The sequence below is a fragment of the Hylobates moloch genome, unplaced genomic scaffold (genome assembly GCF_009828535.3).
Source record: "Hylobates moloch isolate HMO894 unplaced genomic scaffold, HMol_V3 SCAFFOLD_3, whole genome shotgun sequence".
NCBI lineage: Eukaryota > Metazoa > Chordata > Mammalia > Primates > Hylobatidae > Hylobates > Hylobates moloch.
In genome coordinates, this window is record NW_026652278.1 from 40,277,586 (window position 1) to 40,303,282 (window position 25,697).

A 25,697-nucleotide genomic window follows, 5' to 3' on the forward strand; every position below is an offset into this window, starting at 1 on the left:
ATCTTTATATTGCCCATCTTCTGGCAATTGCAGTGATGTTTCAGTGGACCTATTCCAATGGACAATGGCTCAACCAGTAAAGAGAGATGTCAGTTTATAAACCCAGTAAGAAAAGCTCTCCATCTTTCTTCTGCAGGCACAAGTGGGTTTAGTCTAGCCAGCTGACGGTCTCCAGAGAAATAAAACTATAATTCTCCTTCCCTTTGGCAGAAGGAAAGAGCTAATCAAAGAATAGAAGTACAAATACTGTTTTTTGCAGCTCTGGGCCCTGTCTTAGATTTGGGAGGCAGCTATGGAGTTAGTTCATCACTAGGCTCACAGCAAGACCAGGTGCATGACTAGCGTCTGAGTAGTGACCTCCACCTGCCCTGCCCTTTCCAGGCCGGCTTTGAACGATTTCATCCCTACAGCTGTTCTTGGTCTCTATAACCCATCCCCAGTTCCCATCTTGGGAATGACCCTAGGTGGCTCCACCCAATTGGTAGCACCTGGTATACCACAAAGCTGCCCTGGCCTGGTGTTAGCAATCCTAATAGGTGAAGGAAATGAAGCAACACCTGAGGAGCCTGAGGATCCCACGTGCTGGGAAAGGTTGGGTAACCATCCCCCTTCTGTGCTGCAGATCCGCGTCCGAGTGATTGAGGGCCGACAGTTGAGTGGCAACAACATAAGGCCTGTGGTCAAAGTTCACGTCTGTGGCCAGACACACCGAACAAGAATCAAGAGAGGAAACAACCCTTTTTTTGACGAGGTAAAGGGGTTGAGAGGGCATGTTTCTGCTCATGAGTCCCACGGGGGGAGGAAAACACGGGAGCAGCTTCACTAGCGAAGACACCGCTGAGTTCCAAGTAGAGAACACAGGAACAAAACTAGGTGTGACCATGTGAACACATGGCAGGGTCTTGGAAAAAGCCCTGGAGTTTAAGCTTCATGGTAAACCCACTTCTGCATGTTGGAAAAGGAGAAATAGGTAAGTAACAAATACAGCTTTTTTTTTTTTTTTTTTTTTGAGATGGAGTTTCGCTCTTGTTGCCCAGGCTGGAGTGCAGTGGCGTGATCTCGGCTCACTGCAACCTCCACCTCCGGGGTTCAAGTGATTCTTCTGCCTCAGCCTCCCAAGTAGCTGGGATTACAGGCATGCACCACCACACCCAGCTAATTTTGTATTTTCAGTAGAGACGAGGTTTCACTATTTTGGTCAGTCTGTTCTCAAACTCCTGAACTCAAGTGATCCACCCGCCAACAAAGTGCTGGGATTAGAGGCATGAGCCACCGTGCCCGGCCAGCGTTTATTTAAATAAAATTGTTCACTTGGGACAATCTAAAAGATATCTAGCTTTTAGATATCTAAAAGCTAAATGATGTGAAGATCCAAGGCTAAGCAGGTATGGGGGTACACACCTGTAATCCCAACACTCAAGAGGCTGAGACGGGAGGAGTGCTTGAGCCCAGATGTTCAAGACCAGCCTGGGCAATATAGTGAGACGCCTTTAAAAAAAAAATTACCTGGTCACCTCTGTTGGTGGTTCTCAGAGATGCTGTTGCCTTTCTGGTGTTTTTGTGACAACTTCTTGATGGTCCCTTCCTGATGGATCCCTTCGACTCTTATGAGAGAGGACGTGATGTCTCCTAAATCTACCTTTGCTTATTCTAATTAGCAGGGTGTCTCTGAGGGACAACTCTCTGTGGCTAATCCAGTTTTTTAGAGGTGTCAAAATGTACTTGGCTGCAAAAATAATATATGTTAAAGGAAAGCAGTTATTAGCACACAGAGGCTTTGTTTTGTCCCCCATACTGATAAGTTGTTTTTTTTTTTTTTTTTTGAGATGGAGTCTTGCTCTGTCGCCCAGGCTAGAGTGCAGTGGCGCGATCTTGGCTCACTGCAAGCTCTGCCTCCTGGGTTCACGCCATTCACCTGCCTCAGCCTCCTGAGTAGCTGGGACTACAGGTGCCCGCCACCACGCCTGGCTAATTTTTTTTTTTTTTGTATTTTTAGTAGAGATGGGGTTTCACCATGTTGGCCAGGATGGTCTCAATCTCTTGACCTCGTGATCCACCGGCTCGGCCTCCCAAAGTGCTGGGATTACAGGCGTGAGCCACCGCGCCTGGCCTTTTTTTTTTTTTTTTTTTTTTTTAAGACAGAGTCTCGCTCTGTTGCCAAGGCTGGAGTGTGGTGGTGTAATCTCAGCTCACTGCAACCTCCACCTCCCAGGCTGAAGCAATCCTCTCACCTCAGCCTCCCAAGTAGCTGAGACTACAGGCACACACCACCACACTCAGCTAATATTTGTATTTTTAGTAGAGATGGGGTTTTGCCATGTTGCCCAGGCTGGTCTCAAACTCCTGGCCTCAGGTGTTCCGCCTACCTTGGCCTCCCAAAGTGCTGGGATTACAGATGTGAGCCACTGTGCCCTGCCTCCCATACTGAGAATTTAGCCTGTTCTATTGCCCTCTTTTATAACACTCCTCAAAAATACATGACACCTTGACAATCATCTCAAATGCCACAAAACTCCATGACTGGGCTGTGGGGAGAAACGATATATTTAGGGAACTTTTCAGAGTCTTGGCCAACTGTACTGAGGTGACACATTTCTGGGATTCCTCAGGCCTATGTCTCCTGCTCTGTTCTCCAGCACAGGCCTGTCTTATCACACTTCCTCTTCATTCCCTACAGCTTCTAATCCCAGCCCTGGTGTTTGTCCTTTTTTTTTTTTTTTTTTTTCTACTTCTTTATTCAGAAAAGAAATGGTTTCTTCCATACCACGTTTCTATTTCTTCCCCTTTGTTCAAAGTGGCTTCCAGCTCTGCGGAAGGCCTCATTTTCTTCTCACCTCTAACCTCTCCCCTTCAAAGGAATCACAGACGACAGCAGGCAGCCAAGTACGGTAGTGTACACGTTCTCACGAGAGGTAGGGGCTGCACAGAGATGGGGCACCGGAAATGGACTTCAGGGAAGGCAGAGAGATTCACGTTGGAGGGCAAGACTGGATGGGGAGGGGAGGAGGCAAGATGCTGGATTACTTGGGCCTAACGCATAAACCCCGTCTATGCATTGATAATGCAGGCTTCCTGTTGACTCAGCTACATTCCCAGGAGCCCAGCAAACATCTCCACCTTCCTCAGAATTTTCCCATTTTCGTGAGTTTGAGGGGGATTAGATCTCTTGGCAAAAGAGAAGACCAGTACATTAATCAATAAAAAAATTTTACGGGATAGGAGAAACAAAAGTAAGATGATAAAAACAAATATATATATCTTACTTTTATCATCTTTTGTTTATATATATATATATATATGAGGTTTACTAAAAAAATTTCTAGCCTGGCCAGGCGTGGTAGCTCATGCCTGTAATACCAGCACTTTGGGAGGCCAAGGTGGGTAGATCATCAATCAGGAGTTCAAGACGAGCCTGGACAACATGGTGAAACCCCGTCTCTACTAAAAATACAAACAATTAGCTGGGTGTGGTGGTGCACACCTGTAGTCCCAGCTACTCAGGAGGCTGAGGTAGGAGAATTGCTTGAACCTGGGAGGCAGAGGTTGCAGTGAGCCAAGATCGGGCCACTGCACTCCAGCCTGGGTGACAGAGCAAGAGTGTCTCACAACAAAAAATTAGCCTGGCATGGTGATGGGTGGCTATAATCCCAGCTACTCGGGAGGTTGAGGCAAGAGAATTGCTTAAAACCTGGAGGCGGAGGTTACAGTGAGCCAAGATCATGCCACTGCACTCCAGCCTGGGCAACAGAGCGAGATTCTGTCAAAAAAAAAAAAAAAAAAAATTCCTAGCCTGTATATATCTTTTTAACCAAGTAGTACTAAATTTGTTATCACCAATAATAGGAACAAAATGATGTGGTGTCCTCATGTGATATAATGGAAGTAACCAACATCACCTGTGTCAAGTCTTGTCAAATGGCCAATTTGCATCCGACAGTGAGGAAACATTCACACAAATCTAGACTGTGGGATATTCTATAAAAAAAAGGGCATGGTGGCTCACGCCTGTAATCCCAGTACTTTGGAAGGCCAAGGCAGGAGGATCACTTGAGGCCAGTAGTTCAAGACCAGCCCAAGCAACATAGTGAAACTTCATCTCTATTTAAAGAAGAACAAAAAGCAAGGAAAAACACAAGAAACAAAAAAGGAAATAGCACTGTTCTATATTTTTATATAGCTTCCTTTTGGAAGCTGAAGAGACTCAAAAACCAAATGCAACGAATGATTCTTGCATAGATCCTAGATTTCTTTGAAAAGCTAAAGTTTTTTTGTAGGGATGATTGGAGAAATTTGAAAATTGACTCTGTTAGATGTTAAATTTCTTGGTTATGATAATGGTGTTGCAATTATAGAGGAAGATGTCCTTGCTCTTAGGAGATGCATGTAAATGTATTTTGAAGGGGTGAAGTGTCATGATATCTAGAGCTTTCTTGCAAATAGTTCAGTTTAAAAAAGAGATAGATAAAGCAAATGTCCAAAAATGGAACAATTGGTGAACATAGGTGAAAGGTGGTATTTATTTTACCATTCTTTCAGCTGTCCTGTAGATTAGAAATACTCCTAAGTAAAAAGTTGGAGGAAAAAGTCTCAGTTGGAATAAGTGTTCAATCTTTTAGGATTAACATTTATTAGCCTAACATGGTTAAACCTCCTATATACCTAATATTCATATCCCAAGAATCAACCTTCTTAAAATTAGCTTTTACAGTGTGGTCAATATTAACTTTGCTGGGGCACTAACTTAATCTAACGGGCAAAATTGTCTTGAAAGGTGCTTTCTTGGAGTAAAATTAGAGTCACTAGACACTAATAGAGTTAAAGATATTAGAGAAATTTAAAACACACTCCAGGTCATGCCAGCTCGAAGCGCTCATTTTGGTAAGCATTCCAACATGAAGTCACCTTGGATCTTTTTCCCCTTTTTTTTTGAGATGGCCTCTCACTATATTGCCCTCTCACTATATTGCCCTGGCTGGTCTTAAACTCCTGGGCTTAGGCACTCCTCCCATCTCAGCCTCCTGAGTGTTGGGATTACAGGGGTGTATCCTGATACCTGCTTAGCTTTGGATCTTTACATCATTTAGCTTTTAGATATCTAGTCCCAGGTGAACAATTTTATTTAGTTAAGTAAATGCTGTATTTGTTACTTACCCCTTTCTCCTTTTTCCAACATGAAGAAGTGGGTTTACCATGAAGCTTAAACTTCAGGGCTTAAACTCCAGGCCTTGCCATGTGTTCACATGGTCAAACCTAATTTTGAATTTGTGTTTTGTATTTTTTAGGAGGGCCCCCAAAATTATAGCATCAGATCCCCCTAACCCGAATCCCCTGTTAACATTTAAACATCTGCTCTATTGTTTTGGCAGTTGTTTTTCTACAATGTCAACATGACCCCTTCTGAATTGATGGATGAGATCATCAGCATCCGGGTAAGGGTCGGCAAGTAGGAAGGTACTGCTCACTCACTGCCAGGCAAAGCCAATCATTTCTTCACTACTCTTCTTTCTTCCAGGTTTATAACTCTCACTCTCTGCGGGCAGATTGTCTGATGGGGGAATTTAAGGTGAGTGACAACAGTCTGCTTCATTCAACTTACAGAAAAATGAGAACTTTCATAATAGAAATCTGATTCCTGTGTACCCATCTTGGTGGCATCTTGGGAATGTGTAAGGGTTCAGCATGATGACGCTTGCTGAAGGCTGCTTGGGGCTTGTCTATTTCCAAAGAATAACAGTAAACAGAGCTCTCAAAGCAAGATGCCCTGAAGCTGCCATATCAGGGCCCTTCCCAGGGTTGTATCTCTGGATGGAAGCAAATCCACTGCCACAAAGGGAAGGGGTGTTGACCATGGCAAGAAGTCCACCATCCACCTCCACTTACTGGGGGCCCCAGAGCTCCATCTGCAAAGCCAATTGTGATAAATTCAGAGTGTGAAAGGAAAGCCAAACAAGGCAAGATGTTCAAGGTGCTTCTAAGTAACTCTCACTAGAATGAAAGGACAAATACTTGGTTGGCTTCTTCCCAGCAATTCTACATGGAATAGGCTGCCTCTCCAAGAAAGGAGCACCAGTCACTAGAAGTCCTAGAGGATGATCTTGGTCAGGCAGACCTGTGTTCATACCCTGTCTGCCACCAAGTAGCCACATGTCCCAGAGGAACTCAATCTCTCTGATCCTTAGTTTGAAGAACTACAGATGAAGATCTGTAAAATGGGGTCATTGAGAAAATTAAATGAGATAGTATGTGTAAAGCACCTAGCACAGCACCTGGCACATTGAAGTGCCCAATCAATGGTTATATTAATAGTAGCATTAGCTGGAGGAGAAGGAGGAGGAGGAGGAGAATTGGACAGGAAATTGGGCCACGTGAATTTCTGTAGGATGACCAGTGGTCCCACTTTGCCTGGGACTTTAGTGGTAAAACTGAGGATAACCCAGGCAAACTGGGTCATATTGGTCACTCTGCTTCCGTGGTCCCTTCCAGCCCTAAGACTAGCTCATTCATTCAATAGTGACTTACTGAGGGTCTTCCATGTGCCACACATCAGACAAGGCACTGGGGATACAGAGAGGATAAGATGGAAATGTTGGGTCTCAAGGAAATTTAAGTGTAATCAAGACATGATATTTAAATATAATAATGATGGCTTCTTTAAAGTGACTAGACTGATTTTAAAATCTACTTAGACTACTTTTGATTGTTTTCCCAGATTGATGTTGGATTTGTTTATGATGAACCTGGTAAGTAATGTTCTCCCCATCAATATGAAGTCTTAAATTCATTCCTTCTAACTCTGAAGATGATTCTAAGAATCAAGACAATTTGGGGGGATCAAAGAATTAAAGTCAAAGGAATTTTTTAAAAAATATTTTCTTAATGAGGGAGAGGAGAGGATGCTTAGTGGGAATAAATAACAGTAGCTTAGAACAAATGTCTAATTTTTTATCTTAACATTAAAAATGGATGATTTCTATGTTTTCTGAAGATATTTTGATCTTATCAAAATTAAATTATAAAACTAGTTGGTACAACTTAGTCTTGTTTGAGTTACATGAGGACAGAATGGTGGGGGTGGGGTGTAGGGAGGGTACAAAACAAGATGTGAAAGTGGACACTCATCTGGGGAATTTGGTGTGTCATGAAGAGGCTTCCAAGAAAATGCAGCTTATCTTATGGCAGAGGAATCACAGACTTATCAGTACCTTTTTAGCATGTCCATTTCCTTTTACTCCTTCTCTATTTCAGGCCATGCTGTCATGAGAAAGTGGCTTCTTCTCAATGACCCAGAAGATACCAGCTCAGGTTCTAAAGGTTATATGAAAGTCAGCATGTTTGTCCTGGGAACCGGAGATGAGCCTCCTGTGAGTCCCTACATTCTCTACTTTCTACACTTCTCATTAAAAAAGAAGGCCAAGAGTTAAGCATGTGGGCATGGGTAATTGTGAAATGGAGCACAGCTTCCCGTCAGTACCCTCTGATTCCCCCTATTCTTCAGAAGCTGTTCTTTTCTTCATCACGGAGTTATTGTTCTAGCCACTTAGACTCCTATCCGATGTCTATGAGTGAGCGTTTAATTGAGAATCGATGAGTGTGTTTTTACAACGTCCTTGCATCATTAGAAAGACTGCTTTTATCTAGAAAGCATGACTTACTTGCAGAATAAGGCATTGCTACTTAAATAGTGATTATTCTAGGAAACTGGGTGGCAAACTGCAGAATGTAAGTGGCCAGAGAGAAGTTGAAGGGACATCAGGAACGCACACACACACATATACACACACACACACACACAGAGGCACACATGCTCTTAGTATTTGGTGCTCATAAAATGACAGAATGATACAAAAACATATGAGCGTTGATTTTGTGGAGTAGTTTTGAGGTTGAAGGAAAACTGGTGGCTGATGGCAGGCTGAACTCTTAAGCCCCAAACACAGGAAATCCTAAAGGAAACGATTCTAAATGGTTTCATTTTATAAGCATTAATTTGGCTTTTTCCAAGTGCTGCTTTTCTGTATGTGTACTTTAAATCATGTGCCCCTAATAGCCTGAGAGACGAGATCGTGATAATGACAGTGATGATGTGGAGAGTAATTTGTTACTCCCTGCTGGCATCGCCCTCCGGTGGGTGACCTTCTTGCTGAAAATCTACCGAGCAGAGGACATCCCCCAGAGTATGTACTGATTTAATTTTACCCCAGAATTGTCAGTTATCTGCGTGATGAGATGTGTTAAAAATCAAACTCTAATAGTGATTGCTGTCCCTATCGTATATTTTTCTTCTGAAAGGGCTTCATGGGCTTATTTTCATTCCTTCTGGCCCCGTTGAAAGCTACTTGAGCAGGCTCATGGCACAGCCAGTTGGTTGCTGATCGTGTTCCTTGTTGAGTACCCGCATTTGGCCCATTTGACTCTCTCTCTTGCTATTCTATATCTTCTCTTTATTCTAGAGGATGCTAAAGAGATATGAGCAGTCAACACTTCCAACCCCTTTTATCCCAAATGAAAATGTGAACTGTTATTATCAAATCAAGGTGTTTGCTATCCAGCTATTTAAAAAAAAAATAGCAGAAATTAGCAGGGCGTGGTGGCGGGTGCCTGTAATCCCAGCTACCTGGGAGGCTGAGGCATGAGAATCACTTGAATCCAGGAGGTGGAGGCTGCCATGAGCCATGCCACTGCACTCCAGCTTGAGCAACAGAGTGAGACTCCATCTCAAAAAAAAAAAAAAAAATGCTGAGCAAAGGATAGTAATGTCCCAATGACTAGAAGTCTGCCACTATTGTATTATGAAATATATTCAGCAAGAGACTGGTTGCATTTAAGGGATCGCTTCTAGTGATTCCCTTTATGGGAACTAGTCTGGTTATCCCTCTGTCACTGCTGATGGCCCAGCATCCTATTTGCCTTGCTGGGCCTGTCTGGTTCCTGCTGGGCTCTGGGACATGGGACCCTTCTCCAAGTCCCCAGGAGGCTGCACCCACTGTACAGGCCATGGGTCTCTTCAGGATTTGCTGCTTTTCTTGGGAATCCTTTTCCTTTTTTAAGATCCTATGGTCTTAAAAGATGGTATTGTAGGGCCTCCCCATACCCACCTTTCTCTCAAAAATGTGTCAAATGGGCCGGATGCAGTGGGTCATGCCTATAATCCCAGCACTTTGGAAGGCCAAGGTAGGAGGATTGCTTGAGGCCAAAAGTTCAAGACCAGCCTGGGCAACATAGCAAGACCTCTGTCTCTATTTTTTTTTTTTTTAAAAAAAAAAGAAATACATACATAAATTAAAATCCTGACCTCTATTTGCTTTTTAGCTTAATCAACTTAGATTGTAGTTGATTAAATATATCATTTGTGATTATGCCAAATTTTCTTGAATTTCTCTGAAAAAGACTAGGACTATATCATTTTGACCTAGAGCACCTTTCTCCCGATCGAAAGCAGGCCTGAGTTTGAGAATCATCTTTTACTCTTACTGAATGAACTTTATTGTATTTTTTTCCTCCATAAAATATCAAGTTTTTTTTTTGTTGTTGTTGTTGTTGAGATAGAGCCTCACTCTGTCACCCAGTATATGGAGGCTGGCATATACTGGCTAGATCTTGGCTAACTGCAAGATTCAAGTGATTCTCGTGCCTCAGCCTCCCAAGTGGCTTGGATTACAGGCATGTGCCACCACACCTGGCTAATTTTTTGTTTGTTTGTTTGTTTTGAGATGGAGTCTTGCTCTGTCACCAGGCTGGACTGCAGTGGCGTGATCTTGGCTCACTGCAATCTCCGCCTCCCAGGTTCAAGCAGTTCTCCTGCCTCAGCCTCCCGAGTAGCTGGGATTACAGGCATGTGCCACCACACTCAGCTAATTTTTGTATTTTCAATAGACAAGGGGTTTCACCATGTTGGCCAGGATGGCCTCGATCTTCTGACCTCGTGATCCACCGACCTTGGCCTCTCAAAGTGCTGGGATTACAAGCATGAGCCACTGCGCCTAGCCTGTTGCAACTATTTTGATGTATAAGAGAACTTTTAAAATTTTGCTAAATTTCTGAGAATTGAATTTAATTTCTGCTGTATAACTATTACCTTCTAGTGGATGATGCCTTCTCACAGACAGTAAAGGAAATATTTGGAGGCAATGCAGATAAGAAAAATCTCGTGGATCCTTTTGTAGAAGTTTCCTTTGCTGGAAAAAAGGTTTGTACATGATCTAAATGCAGATGCTGCTAGGAATAAATATTTAAAACTACTGTGCTTTCCTTGGAGTGAATTCCTGCTTACTCTTTGTTAAAATAACCCCCTGATGAGCCGGGCACTCTGCAGGAACACAGATTATCTGAGTCTGAACACGCCAGACTTCTCCGCAGGTTTATTTTGGAGTGGAAAGTATGCAGAACACAAATTAGAAAATTCAGTCTTTTGAGAGATTAAAATAGGGAAGGCTACCACTGAATTCTGGAATTGCTTTTCAGGTCCAAACGTTATCTTAACCTTAGGCAAGCTCTCTGGCCAGCCACACCCATCCCTGGTAAATGTTGTAGGACAGAGACCCCCCCCCCCCATGCCCTGTTGCCCCTTCCTGTCATGTTTCTCACCTTCCATGCCCCAGTAAACTGTTGAAACCAGAGAATGGGTCAGGGAAGCCCCATCCCACTCCCCTGAAAAAATCTGAGAGACTCTTGGTGTAGCGACAGCTATAACCACCACTTTTACCTACAGAGATGGTCAAAGATTAGAGAGTTGAGAGTTGGGTGAGATTCTACAGTAGAATAATAGCACATCATGGACAGTTATAGACCAAAAGAACTAGCATCTTTTATGTGTTCGAAACATATAATTATGAAAGCAAGATTCGGCAGACCACATACACATACACATATGACTGGTGCTTTTTTCTAAAAGATTCAGTGGGTGTGGTGGAAAAGCCTTCAGCTCTGGAGCAAAATGAGGCCCGAATTAAATTCAGGCTTTACCCCACTTCATAGGCAGGCAAATCGCTTACCCTCTGAGTTTCCATTTCCTGAACTATAAAGGGAGATAATAATAATCACACAGGATTGTTGAGAGGTTTGACTCATTCAAAAAGTCATTAAGTACCAGATTCTGTCCCATGTGCTGGGATATAGAAACGAACACATGGGAATAGAAGAGACAGACAATAAACAAGCAAACAAGAAACTGAATAATTTTAAATGGTGCCCAGTACTACAAAGAAAAGCAGGGACAAGAAGTGATTGGTGCAGGGGAGGAGTGTTTATCCAGGTTATCAGGTGAGACTCCTGATGCAGAGATCAGGGGAGGGAGGCATCCAGGCAGGGAGAAGGGTGATGGAAGGGCCCCAAGGAGGAAAATGTTAGCAGGGAAGGCCTGCCCATGCGGCTGCAGTGGAGCCAGCAAGGGGGGAAAACTAGGAGGTCAGCGAGAAGTAGGGTTGGGACAGTAGGGCTTCATCAGCCCAGGGAAGGATTGGGGCTTTATTTGAAGTGTACTTTGAGGGCCCCCTGAAGATGTTACACAGAAGTGACATGAAAGTCAGGAGGCAAGAGAGGGTGTGGAGTTCAGATAGGAGACAACCGCAGGCATCCTGGGGAGAAACGTTTCAGGATTGGCTTGAAGACATTCCAGGATCTGCTTAGAGATGGAAGTGTCAGGGTGTGGCTGATTCTGGTTCTGAGCCTGACCACCTGAATAAAGAGTGATGGAAAGACTGGAACAAGAGCCAGTTTGGGGTAGGGGACAGGGAGGCTGGCGGGCAGGGTCAAAAGATCTGTCTGGATGTGTTAATGGTAGATGCTTCCCAAACGGTATATAACAAATGCTCTATCCACCTTATCTCTTGCTTTGGTACATTAATCTAATGTTAGAAGTCTGACAATTGAAAACTAATGAAAAAATGGTTAAAAACAAGCTCCTGGTGCATCGAAACAGCAACAATTAATATTAAACCCATGTCATATTTTATAAATCATCAAGAAAAATAAAGTTTAACCAGGTTCCTAAGTATATAAGTAAACTGCTAAAGTCATAATCTAGTATGCATAGATTGTAAACTTTTAGAAATTAGAAACTCGAAAACCTACACTTTTGCTTTGGTGATTTTGCAGGTTTGTACAAACATAATTGAGAAAAATGCAAACCCAGAGTGGAATCAGGTCGTCAATCTTCAGATCAAGGTTTGACTTTCTTTTCTTTCAGAAAAAGAATACTTATTTAATAATTACTAAATCATCAAGAAATAACTACTTTTCTCTGTCTCATTTTTGTAGTTTCCTTCAGTGTGTGAAAAAATAAAACTAACAATATATGACTGGTGAGTTGAAAATAGATATGTGTCTAATTCAACATAAAATAAACATTGGATATTGTGAAACATTACTCTGGACTCTGGATGGTCTAACTCTTTCTGGTATTTTGCTTTCCTTCCAGAGGAAAGGTTAAGTTGCTCCTGGAACTGGGTGTTTTCTTAAAACAAAATTTAATTATAGTGTTACTACAAAAAAAACTTCGATTATTTCGGTTCAACTGCTCATAAACAAAAGAAGGGGAACATGCTGAAAATGCCCCAAGATAAGAAATCAGGGATTTAAATATCATTAGGCTGTCCAGAATAGACTTCAGAAATACAGTCAAGCATTTCTTGGGAAGAATCACCAAAACATCTGGAGAGCAATTCATTGTTATTGTTAAAAAAGAAAATGGTAAAACTACCTCAGTGAAGGCAAGGAAAAGTCCTTGAAATGTCCTGATGGAACTTTTACTAGACCAGCCTCCTAGCACTGATTGGCCATAACAAGACCATTCTTGGAATGTTCTAGTTAGATGTAGCATTCAGCAGGCAACTTTAGCTCCCTGAGAGTGGAAACATGACAAATATCATTACCATCCTCATGATCATCACGATCATAATTATGTAATGTGCCTATAATTGATTAATTCATTTTATGACAATGGTATTGTAACCATGGGCACATCCCTTGGCCTCTCTGTACAATTGCAATTTCATAACTTCAGAATAAATTACCTCACTAGATCAGTGTTTCTAAAGGGTGTCTGGAGGACCATCTGTATCAGAATCAATTGGGATATACTTATAAATGCAAACTCTTGGTCCCCACTCTAGGCTTATTGAATTAAAAATGTGGGCAGGAGATGAGGGTGAGAAGTCTCCAGTTGATTACTAAGTACGATTAAGTTTGAGGCCCACTGGACATGATTATTTCTGAAGTCTGGGGTATTTTCCAGCTCTAACTTTTTTTTAATTGTTGAAATGAAGGCATATATTCATAGATGGAGCCCTTAACCTATTTTTTTTTTTTTTTTTTTTTTTACACAGGGACCGTCTTACTAAAAATGATGTAGTTGGAACAACGTATCTACACCTCTCTAAAATTGCTGCCTCTGGTGGGGAAGTGGAAGGTAAGTCACGCAGAACAAGACTGGATACAGAACTTCTGGAGAAAAAATAAACTGGGGTAGCCACGTCGCAGTAGGTTTGGTTTCTTAGAAGCCAAATGTGATGAACCTAGTGAACCATTTCAATGATGTTTTGGTGATGGCCTGCAAAACAATTAATAATTGAAGTATATTAGTAAACTGCTAAAGTCATAATCTAGTATGCATATATTGTAAACTTTTAGAAAAAAATGAAATTTACAGTTTGAAGATTTTCAGCTTTCTTGCGCCCATCCAAAACTTCTTTCCCAACAGCGGTTTTATGAAATTTTTGTGTCAATACAGAGAGCTAGCACCTTATCTTTTAGAGTGGCCTTGATCCAAGTCCACCCAAATATAAAATAATACTCCCTTCTCAACTGAATCCCTTGGCAGGAACAGTAAGGTCGGATGCCAATGAACCATGTAATCCTCATTCCCTAAGATAATGTGTATTTGGTCTTCATTTTCACAAGCATTGATAGCCAACACATTGTTCTTTCTGTTGTTTTCCAAACAATTTTCTTGAGAACTACTTGCCTATACCTGGCATTATGGTTTTGTGCATATGCCAGAAATTGTAACGGGGAATGAAGGAAAGCAGTTAAGATGATAAGAGAAAAAATTAATATTAACACAGTAATACCAGCAGCTTATTTATTTTTTGAGACGGAGTCTCGCTCTGTCACCCAGGCTGGAGTGCAGTGGCACGATCTCAGCTCACTGCAACCTCTGCCTCCCAGGTTCAAGCAATTCTCCTGCCTCAGCCTCCTGAGTAGCTGGGACTACAGGCCCCTGCCACCACGCCCAGCTAATTTTTGTATTTTTAGTAGAGACAGAGTTTTACCATGTTGGCCAGGATGGTCTCCATCTCCTGACCTCGTGATCCACCCGCCTCGGCCTCCCAAAGTGCTGGGATTACAGGCGTGAGCCACTGTGCCCGGCCCAGCAGCTTATTTTTTGTGACCAAAACAAAAATTGTAATTGCCAATAGATTAAATATATTGAGAGATTAAACACATGAAACAAAGTGAGAGACTTTGAGACAAAATTTTATCTTGGGGAACTCAAGGTTCCTCTCATCCTTATCTTGTTTAAGGTCTTTTTATAGGTTTTGAAAAAACATTGTTAATTCAAGCAATGGATAACATAAATAAGAATATTATATATATACATATAATACTATATATACATGCGTATATATATATATACACTGTATATATATGTATATATAGTATTAGATATTAGAGAGAAGGTAAAGAAGATATTAGAGATACGGTGAAGAACATACAGATTTCCTCTCTCCAGAAGCGAAAAAAAGGCAATCAGAAGACAAGGTGGTGACCAAAGGAGATATAGTACAACTAAAAAGGTACATGGCTGGGCGCGGTGGCTCATGCCTGTAATCCCAGCACTTTGGGAGGCCGAGGGGGGTGGATCCTTTGAGGTCAGGAGTTCGAGACCAGGCTGGCCAACATGGTGAAACTCCATCTCTATTAAAAATACAAAAATTAGCCGGGCGTGGTGGCAGGGGCCTGTAATCCCAGTTATTCAGGAGGCTGAGGCAGGAGAATCACTTGAACCCGGGAGGTGGAGGTTGCAGTGAGCCGAGATTGAACCATTGCACTCCAGCCTGGGTAACAGAGCAAGACTCCATCTCGAATGAATGAATGAATGAATGAATGAATGAATGAATGAATGAATGAATAAACAAATAAATAGTTATATGTGGCATTATTTTAAGCAAATGGTAGAAGGTAAGAAAGAGATTCCATCTGAATGTTCTCTGCTGAGTAGCATAGTGATTATAACCCTGGAGCTGCAATGAAGGAAATGTAATCACATCCCTTTCCTTTTCTCTGCAGAGAATATTTACAATAAACACTATTTATTGTATTTTGATTTTTAAAATTAAACCTGTAGCCAAAGCTCTGAACAAAGTGTAGATGTCATCACCCATTACAGTGTAAAAGTGTGGAAGATAGAGATGAGAAGCAGAAGGAGGAAGGGGAGTGGAGGTAGGGCAGGGGTGCTAATAGTCTCTTGTCTTCAAGTCAGGAATCTAAATATGACTATAGATGGAATCATAAAGGTGACTATTACAGGAAATAAAAATCATGCTGGAACTATATGGGGGGAGGGTAAAGATGACTGAAATCCATTCATTATTCATGAGTAGTCATTAAATAATATCTAAAGACAATTATTCAGAAATAGTGGCATAAGCATTTTGCTTAGTGGCATGGTGGTAACATCAAGAAGAACTAAAAACAGAGATTGCTACAAGCAATTTTAGCTTCTGTCTCTGGGTCCTCTCATTGCAGGCCCTGCAGACCATGGGTTTACAGGGCCTTAAAATAACAATGAGCTGTCAACATCGCCCTCCCTGCCACAAAGAAACAAACCATGCTTTCAACCAAATAACGTGCAATAAACTCCAGGCCTTTGCTTACACAGCCTCAGACCACATTTACTTGGAATTTCTGATGTTGGTCCCAACTAAGCCGTAAGATAAGTAAATGTTTTATTAAAAACGTGAAATGCTGGTAACTTCATTCATACAGGCCCCCTCTGTCCACGGGAAGCTAGCTTTTCTGCTTCCTGGCTGCCTTGGGGCTGGGTGAGATTGAGTTATTCATGTGTGGTGGTTCTGCCCGTTGTCACAAAATCTGGGGTCATTTTGCATTTAACCGATGAGAATTGCATACATTACAAAAGGGTCATATGTGACTTGGGTCTGAATTTGGAATTTTTCTGGTGTTGCTAAATCACTTACCTGGCACTGGATTTGATTAACGTTTTCAATGTCTGTTTTATAATGCCCGTGTTTTTCTTGTTTAACCAGTCATATTTTTACTATGTAGATTTCTCATCTTCGGGAACTGGGGCTGCATCATATACAGGTTTATGCTTCGTAATTTTGCTCTCTATCTTCCTAGCTCATATTATCTTATTAAGAATATATCGACTGTCTTTAGAACTTTTTTTTGACATTTTGCTGTCTCAACATAGTTTCGCTAGCGTAATAATTTTTGTGTAAGTGCCATATGGTTGTCCTGCATGGCTAAGCTTAAAAGAAATATGCTAACCGGGCTTTGCTCCATGTCCCAGGCTTTCAGCTAAATGCACACCATCGTGTTTGGCTTTATTGCAAATAATTGATTGTGAGATATAACATTTTCTGTTATTGTTTATGTTCAGTAGGTAGAGAAATGGACCACTAAATCAATTGTTCTGAAATGTATCAAGTAACTTTCCCCCAATTTCAACGTGAATCTCTAGGTTGAAAAATACTGAATGTTTTTTACTTTGCACCCTGAAGATCTTCACCTCCCCCAAAATGAGGGATCGTTAACACATCCTTTGGTTTGCACAGAACTCATCATTTTTTGCAAGTTTGATCAATACTGTCACACACTTGACCATCACAACTCTCCTAGGGCAGATGTTTTTGTTCCCCTAATAGATGAAGACTCTGAGGTTTAGAGAGGTTCATTATCCGTCAGATAAGCATGATTCGCCCTGCCACAATAATCTCCCAAGGTTGTGGTAAGAAGGGAAAGAGATATTGCATGTGGGAAAGCTTTGCAAACTCTGAAGCTATGTGCAAATATAAGGTGATATCATGTAATTATGTAATTGACACAATGCCCAATTCTTATTTGCTTTAAACAATCTATTTCATTATAATCAGACTTTATATGAATATTAAGTAGTCCTTAGATTTGCAGTGAACTTGGCAGATGCGCAAGCACTTTATTCCTTTATTTATTTGTTTAACCAATCAATGAATATTTATGTAGTAGTATCACATGATAGAACCAGTAGTAGGTGTTTAGGAAATCAAAATAAAACATACTTAAATCCTGCCACTCCCCCTGAAAAGTGATACTTTAGTCACAGAGATGTGCAGCTATGTAGGGTTCTAGAAACTAAAACATACAGTAATTATTTGTAGGAATCCAAAACATAAAGGGGATTCAAAAAGGTAAAGGAGGCATGGAAAATATTGTTGGAAAGTGGGTTGTAGCTAGGTCAGAGGAAATCCTTGATGGCCAGGCTAAAGGATTTTTGTTTTATTTTGTATAGGCTTTTCGGCAAGGACATTGGGAAGTTTGATGTGTCCACTGTGTATTAAATGGATTAGGAAACTTTGGAGGCGGGAAGAGATTTAGCTTATGAGAGAATGGGTTTTCTTTTTTTTTTTTTCTGAGATGGAGTTTTGCTCAAGTCGCCCAGGCTGGAGTGCAATGGCATGATCTTGGTTCACTGCAACCTCCACCTCCTGGATTCAAGGGTTCTCCTGGCCCAGCCTCCCTAGTAGCTGGAATTACAGGCACCTGCCACCACGCCTGGCTAATTTTTTTTGTATTTTTAGTAGAGATGGGGTTTTGCCATGTTGGCCAGGCTGTTCTCGAACTCCTGAACCTCAGGTGATCCGCCTGCCTCAGCCTCCAAAGTACTGGGATTACAGGCATGAGCCACCATGCCTGGCCTAGAGAATGGGTTTTCCCAGGAGACTATACTAAGATGTGAGCACATAGAAGGAAAGTTCATTCTGTTAATGCACAACGAAACAAGTCAAAGGGGTAACATACCAGAAAAGAGATTTGTTGGACAAAAATAATTAAGCCCCTGGCATTAAGCTGATATGAAGTGGATCATTCTTGACAATTTGTGTTTCAATCCCTGGGGATATTTAACAAAAAGCAAATACACATGACAGCACAGTCACTCATGGGAACCAGGTAGAGGAGAGGTGAGGTTAGACCAAAGGAATGGATGGGGTAGTGGAGGGTGTCCTTTTCTGAGCTTTGAAACTCAGGATCTGGGGTTAAATCTGCCAGTTTGTGGGACTTTTGACAAGTCGCATCACTTCTGTGGGCTTTGGCTTGCCCATCCATAATGTGACATGACTGTGGTGCCATAGCTTTAACATCCATTCTTACTGGAATATTCTTTGACTCAACTTCTTTCTCTCTCTTTTTTTTTTAATCTTTTTTGTGTGTGATTCAGCTTCTGAAAATGACTTCCTTTCCTCTCTGTGAATCTCTGCTTTAATTCTCTGTTTGCACCCAACATCCCTCCACTAAAACAAAATATTCTAGCACACAGAAAGAAGTCCAAACCCTACTTATTAGTGATGAATTAATCGTCTTTGCAATGTTCCATATGCCACAATGGATAAAGCCAAGCCAATTTATATGTTCATGTATAATAGTCATTCCTCCTATTTATCTATCTTGAAGATGATAACATGTTTCAGAGAAATCTCTGTTGGAGAAACTGTTAATCCGTCTTTGTGTTTCATGAGATTTCCAAACAAGTGTGACATGTGGCATCCTAGGGTGTTACCAAGTCTCAACCTTAGGCTGCATGCACTACTTTTGTACATCTTAATTTTCTAAATTTTCATTTAAATGTTTCTTTTTTTCTTACTCTCTTCACCGAGATTGCTATTCAGCTCTCTTCTGCCTGTGTCCATGATTTATGTCTCCCCACAAATGTGTACACGCCCATTTAAACATGCAGAAAGCTTCACGTAATGAAAATGATTGTGCAGTACGTGTCTATAGGGTTAGGTAAATTATTTATTAATGGGCATCATTCCGATGACGCTGCTCCATATTTATCTTTCTCCCTTAGTTTTAAGCATAGAGTTGGAAAGGGCCATAGATATGATCTGGTCAACCTCATCGATAGCAGGAATTATCCTGAGAACCTGCTGAAAGATAGGCTGAAGGCTTTGCCTCAACATTTCTTCTGATTGTCCCTAATGCAGCCTGTCCCATTGTTTGTCATTTCTAATTCACAGAAAGTTCTGCCTTATATAGAGTGAACCAAAGCTGATCTCCCTGTAGCTCCCAGAAGTGGTCCTTACTCTGCTTCTGGAGACAAGTCCATCCCTCTCCCATAGGGGGGCCATTCAGGCTATTGAAGGCAGCTCTTATATTTCCCCACCCTCACCCACAGTTTCCCCATTGTCAGCTATTTAATTATATTGCCCTTAGTGCCCTTTATTGAGGAGTTGTCTTGCTAAGACCAGGTAGCAGAAATAAGGAGCTTATCAGATGACCACCAGAGATAGAAAGCAATGAATGGGAATCTTCATGTCATTTATGAATATCACATGGTCTTACAACCACAGGCAGGCAGTTTATTATTACATATGAAATTTTTAAATGTCTTATATTTTTAACAGCATCTGCTAGAGTTATACTAACTACTGAAGATTAAATGACACTTTAGAGAAACAAATAAAGTTCATAAAATATGTCATTTAAGTGACTTCCCAAAACAATATAATCTTTTGCCCCAATTGGCAATGGCATGTTTAATACAATGCCCATTATAAACTTGCAAAAATGTGAAGGTCAACTTCAAAGTCTAATTGCTCTTTATTTAAATAGCATTATCTTTTTTTAAAAAACAAGTTTATCTGCGCTACCCCCAAATGTTTTTATTCAATATTTTATGTAGCAATAAGAAAAGAGAAATACAGCAAACCTCATGGTGCTTACAACTTGCATTAATACAACTAACTCCCAAAACGGAGGAAAATAGTCTCACCTAACTAACTAATAACTAATATTTATTTCAATAGATTGAATGTTAAAAGCCTAACATCTAATGATGGTGTTTCTCTCTCAGTAAACACAGGAGAAACAGAGGTAGGCTTTGTTCCAACATTTGGACCTTGTTACCTGAATCTTTATGGAAGCCCCAGAGAGTACACGGGATTCCCAGACCCCTATGATGAGCTGAATACTGGAAAGGTTGGTTTCTCAGTTAAGGTGGTTATTAATCAGCATTGGTTAAGGTGATTATTTCTTCTTGTAATGTCTGATCAAGTATCGCAGGATAGAAGTTTCATACTCCCTAAGACTTAGAATGCAAGGTTGGGAAAAGACTGTGATCATCTCACTGGGGGATGACCAATGGCCATTTCCCCCCAACTTCTATGCTTACGGTAGACATCAATAATTAATGCTGGCTCTCTTTCCTAATAAGCTGCTGGGCTGCCTTGGAATTCTTTTCAACATCATATTCCAGGAATTGACCAAGCACTAGGCAGTGGCATGTCCCCTGAAACCCGTTATTACCCTTGATCTGATCAATCCTTTCATTTCATAGATGAAGACATGGAAGCCCAGAGATGGGAAATGCTCTTTTTACCACGACAGAAGCCAAATGTCTTTTAGGTATCTCCCAAGGCTCAAGAAAGAGACCAAGCTAGAGAGAAAAAGCCCTCAGAGGGGAAGGGTAAAAGACTGGCTATGGAGGTGGGGGCCCTCCCGTCCTTTCCAGAAGATTCTATTGCCAGCACTGCTGGGTATGGTGGGAGAAGTATCACTCTTCATCCTCATGCTCGGCTGCACCCAGAACTTCTTCCTCCTACATCTTCCTCCTTTACTTCCTGGCTATTCTGAGACTTGCCCTGGTTGCCAGCATGGCAGCCGCCCTATTCTGAGAAGTGGAGAAAAGCAGCCAAGTTAACCCAGATAAATGCAGAGCTTCCCCGCTGAAGTATGGTGAAGGGAGACTTACAGCCCCATCTACCCTCCACCCCCCACCTCCCAGCCTCCACAAACTCCTTCTGGAGCTACAGCATGATTTGAAGACCTCTGACCTTGGTCATAGCTAAGATCTTTTTCAGCCCTGGCATCCCAAGGTGCTCTTTGAGATCTGTCCTAAAGCCAGTGGCTCTTCTTTCAAACACCAGAGACCTGAATCCAGCTGGGAGAGTTGCTGACTGATTCATTTCAAAGGTTAGGGCCATGGGAAGGAGAAACTTTTTGCAGTTGTATTAGCCTGACTAGAGACACAGAATTCTTTTTGCTGTTGCTGCCTAGAGGAGTAATCCTGGATTATTGCCTTTCAGGGGGAAGGAGTTGCCTACAGAGGCAGGATCTTGGTTGAATTAGCCACTTTTCTTGAGAAGACACCACCAGATAAAAAGCTTGAGCCCATTTCAAATGATGACCTGCTGGTTGTTGAGGTAAATGTTAAAGGGTGAATGATGCATGGTATAGAAAAGGAGACCTCCAGGGACGGAAGGGGTAGCTGGGGGGAGTTGGAAGGCAACCCAACTCACAATGAACGCCCTCATCTGGATGTTTCTACAACAGCCCTGTGAGGATTGCTTCATCCTTTGAGATGTTAATACCCTATTGAAAAGTGGCAAGAACACTGATACCCACAAACTGAATGACCTGTTTGCTAACTGGCGTTGGGGGTCATGGGGAAGTGGCCGTAACAGCCACTTCTTGCTGGCACCAAGAGCTATAGGTGCCACCACTACTCATTTCCATTTTCAGAGGTGGCTGGTGGGCCTCAGGCTTCCCAGCACAGGAGGGCAGTGGTGCTGAGGGCCCACATTGCAATGGCTGTGAACCCTGCTTCCTCCTCGAAGGCAGGAAATCTTCTCAGTTGACTTCCCCAACCATTTCTGAGAATCCAGGTCGATGCCCGTGTGTTCCACAAATCTGAATCGTTTGCCAGCACAGCCGGCTCATGGATGCCCCTCTGGCTGCGGCCCTCCTTGCTGGGTTGCAAATCACCGCCAGCCCCCCAGCTGCCCCAGGCTGCTGTCGCCCTCTGTTCCAAGCACACAGGACAGGCCCTGCCCTGATTTCCCCACTTTACAGCGGAAACCAAACAGCAACTTTTAAAAAGCTTTCACTTTCAGTTTTTGGGATAAGAATAAGAAAATAGAGTAAAAAGCGTGACAATGTGGTTGCGAAATGTGGCTATGCTCAAAGCTCATGGGGTCAGGCTGGTGTTCTGGGTCCCTGACAGTCAGCCTTCCTGTCTACTCGCAGCCTGTCTCCTTGTGGCAGGACTGGGTTCTCCATGCTGTCCCCCAAACTCCTGTAGTGCCCAGAACACGTTTTCATCTGAGTCCACGCCCAGCTACCATGAGTTCTCCAGCGAGCCAGGGCCTTCTCCCTCTAGTCGTCTGATGTCTGCCTGTTACATCTGCCCTCTTTGCAAGATGATTGACAGGGAGAATAGCCACGCCCTTTATCAGAAACTATCCCTTCTTCCCCAGAGCAATGTGGCCTTGCTCATTGACTCCCAGAAGACAGCCGTATCAGGAGATTAGCATCCAAAGCAGTCTGTTCTGGATTCCTCAGGCTTTACACGTTGGGAACATCCGTGGTCCGATGCTTGAGCTGCACCAATTTCATTCCTGTCTCCTCCTTTGAGAGGAAAGGAGCAGGCTCCTGAGACTGCCCTCTCTCCACCCCACAGCCTCAGGAAGGAACCTAGCTTCACCACAGCAGCAAGCCATGGGGCATCCGTGTACCTTCACACGGCGAAAATAGATAGTTCTCCCCCATGAATTATTACAGCAAAGATGATCATTTGTTTTGTTTTTTTTACTAAAGAGACACAGAGCCGAAAGTCAATAAGGTCCTGGTCATAGTCTGTCTGTCTATTCCACAACATTATCCACTCTGAAGTCCAGGAATTGCAATAGATCTTGAGGAAAAATTAAGAAAAGGAAAAAAGAGGGAGGGAGAGTGAGAAAAGGGGCAGTTTGCTTGCTAGTTACAGCCAGGATCATGCAAGAGAATAGCCAGAAACCACTTGGAGGCCTCCGTAGAGACACATGGTGCTTCTTGACTTGAGTAGTTACAGATTGGAGTTGGCTCTTGCAATATTGGTTGGAATTCAGGGTTATGCAGAAATGCCACCGTGGACATTCAACCATTATGGTACCTCTTTTATTTTGTTCCATCACCAGAATGTAATTTAAGTTCATGCTGCTTCTCTTTGTTTTCAATAACCATCGTTTCAGGGAGATGGAGAAAGAGGCCCAAGAAAATATTTTTAAAATGCTTTATTAACTGGAATGCAAAACCAAATTAGTTTTCTTCACTGCAAATAGTTAAACACATACAGGCAAAGAAGCTTATTACATTAATTTAGTGTAAAAGCAAAAAAAAAAAAAAGTCAACAATATATGTTGCCCACAGTATATGTCAACAGAATAAAAGAACAGCTTTTTATTGACTGGTAAACAAAACAGAATTCATTTTCTTTGCTCTAAATAATTAAACACAGACAGCAAAACAGCTGATCTTCTTTATTAAATAAATTTAATAAAATCAAAAGTGAAATGAAGCAAAAATTTTAAAAACCTAACAGCATTACAGAATAGGAGAGAAATGGGGATTCTGAAGACGTAGCCACACTTCAAGCAACCAAGAGCCCCAGGAGAGAGTGAAATGAGCAGATCTGTGCACCTGCCAGAAGGACTTAATGAATGCAGTCAACCTACAACTTGATCATGACCCTTGTCCGTCTTGCAAAGGTCCTCTGTTCTGGGTTATGTGCAGCTAACAAAACTTTTTGGTAAAGCTAAAGAGGCTGCAACAAGCAGGCAACTTTGTTGCCAAAGAGCCAAGCGCTCCCCATCTTTCTAAAGCAGAGCTGACCTATTGGTCCCGGTGGGCCTGGTCAAGAGAGGCTGCAGTACAAGAGGGATGCAGGTTCAGCCTGGCCACTTCCACAGTAAGAATCAGGCAGATAGAAGATCAAGTGTTGCCAACCCAGTGTTCTAATATCCGCTGGCTTCTGGAACCTCTGCCCTGCCACTAAAGGACTCCGTTTTTTGTCTGCAGGATCAAGAGTCTGTTCTTGGACCGCTTTCTCCCTGCTCCCCTTTCCCCATTCTCCTTGGATGTGACCGAATGTATTTTGGGAGCATTCTATGTTCTTGCATTCTCTCTCCTACTCAACTACAATCTTGTTGAGAGCTCTCACTGGTCTGGCCCACATTAAGGGCTCAAAAATATTGCTAGAAACAGCACCTTCAGGTTCTTCCAGTTGCTCCATCAGGTATCAGCTCCCTTTAGTAGACGTACCAAAGGTGGCATGCTGGGCAGTGTTCATTGGTACCTGATCTCCTTGTCACTGACCTTTAATGTCCCATGCCTTGTGTGTCCACAGCCACTTTCAACAACTCTTAGCCTTTATCAGTATCTTGCTTGACAGAAATCACCTCCTTTTCCAAATTGACTGCTGAAACTCTACTTTATACCACCTTATCTACAAGGTGCACTAGTCACTGATGGTCAGAAAGAGCCCCAAGGCCCTAACCCCACCCGAGTCCAATAGACTACAAATTCTATTCTATTTTTTTTTTTTTTCTGAGACAGAGTTTCACTCTTGTTGCCTAGGCTGGAGTGCAATGGTGTGACTTCGGCTCACTGCAACCTCCACCTCCTGGGTTCAAGTGATTCTCTTGCCTCAGCCTCCCGAGTAGCTGGGATTACAGGCACCTCTCACCGTGCCCAGCTAATTTTTTGTATTTTTAGTATAGACAGAATTTCACCATGTTGGCCAGGCTGGTCTCGAACTCCTGACCTCAGGTACTCCGCCTGCCTCGGCCTCCCAAAGTGCTGGGATTACAGGCATAAACCACCGCGCCTGGCCCAATTTATATTCTTTAATTTTCTCGCGTTGTAGGCAGTCTTGTCCCAGGCTCTGTACTTCTCTGAATGGTGTTTATTGTTCCTTCCTCTCTCTACCTCTTTGTGCCCTGAGGGCAGAGAGGAAGTGGGAAAGGTCTGAGGGAGCAGCAGAATTCTCAGCTGCCTGAATCATCGAGGGTAGCCTGGCTCTGGGGCAGGTGAGCCGATGGTAAGGGTGCTCCTCCTGGAGTCTTGGCTTGCTCGGTGATCTAGGGAGCTGCTCCGTCTGCAGCGGCTTGCTCACAGTGTGTCCCCTCTCTATTGGGAATTGTGCTGATGGCCAGAAGCCCAAACTATTGCTTTTAGGGCTCAGACTCTCCAGGGTGAGGGTCCTATCAGGGATTCTGTGGGTCATTTTGCAAGCTCTGCGTGACAGCATCCACGGAGTTCTAATGGAATCCTGGCTATGTGGAGGCCTGCGGGGCAGAGCCGGCCCAGCTGGAGTATCATCCCCGTAGTTCCCACCCCATCTCTGAGCCTCCCCACGAACCTGCTCCATCCTGTGCAACCCCTGGCTTAACAGATGGCTCTGGCTTAAACACCGGTCATTTTCTCCTGGGCCCTGACTCAGGCCACAAATTATGTTTCCTATTTTTAGCTCCTTCCCTTTTCTCCTATCATCCTAGTTGGTTTACAAAGAAGAAGTTACGCTGTATGTAGTTCTGACTAATCCAAATGACTTCCTACTTTTTCATTTTGACGCAATTCAAACCCAAACCCAGAATTTCCACATCATTCTGGACCATGGGTATTCCAAGGGGCTTAGCTGTGGGTAGTTAAGCAGAGCTCTTGAC

The 25,697-nt window shown here is 42.6% G+C and overlaps 1 protein-coding gene across 1 annotated transcript in view; it reads left to right on the forward strand.

Moving 5' to 3' along the window:
- MYOF (myoferlin) overlaps positions 1-25,697 on the forward strand; it is a 173,677-nt gene that overhangs the window by 71,929 nt on the left and 76,051 nt on the right. Inside the window, exons 7-19 of the mRNA XM_058437011.1 lie at positions 623-751; positions 5,367-5,429; positions 5,513-5,563; positions 6,710-6,740; positions 7,246-7,361; positions 8,048-8,174; positions 10,083-10,186; positions 12,094-12,162; positions 12,256-12,299; positions 13,323-13,405; positions 16,285-16,323; positions 20,072-20,196; positions 21,303-21,419. Of these exons, the coding sequence (XP_058292994.1) occupies positions 623-751; positions 5,367-5,429; positions 5,513-5,563; positions 6,710-6,740; positions 7,246-7,361; positions 8,048-8,174; positions 10,083-10,186; positions 12,094-12,162; positions 12,256-12,299; positions 13,323-13,405; positions 16,285-16,323; positions 20,072-20,196; positions 21,303-21,419 (1,098 nt within the window). The remainder of the gene's footprint in view (positions 1-622; positions 752-5,366; positions 5,430-5,512; positions 5,564-6,709; positions 6,741-7,245; positions 7,362-8,047; positions 8,175-10,082; positions 10,187-12,093; positions 12,163-12,255; positions 12,300-13,322; positions 13,406-16,284; positions 16,324-20,071; positions 20,197-21,302; positions 21,420-25,697) is intronic.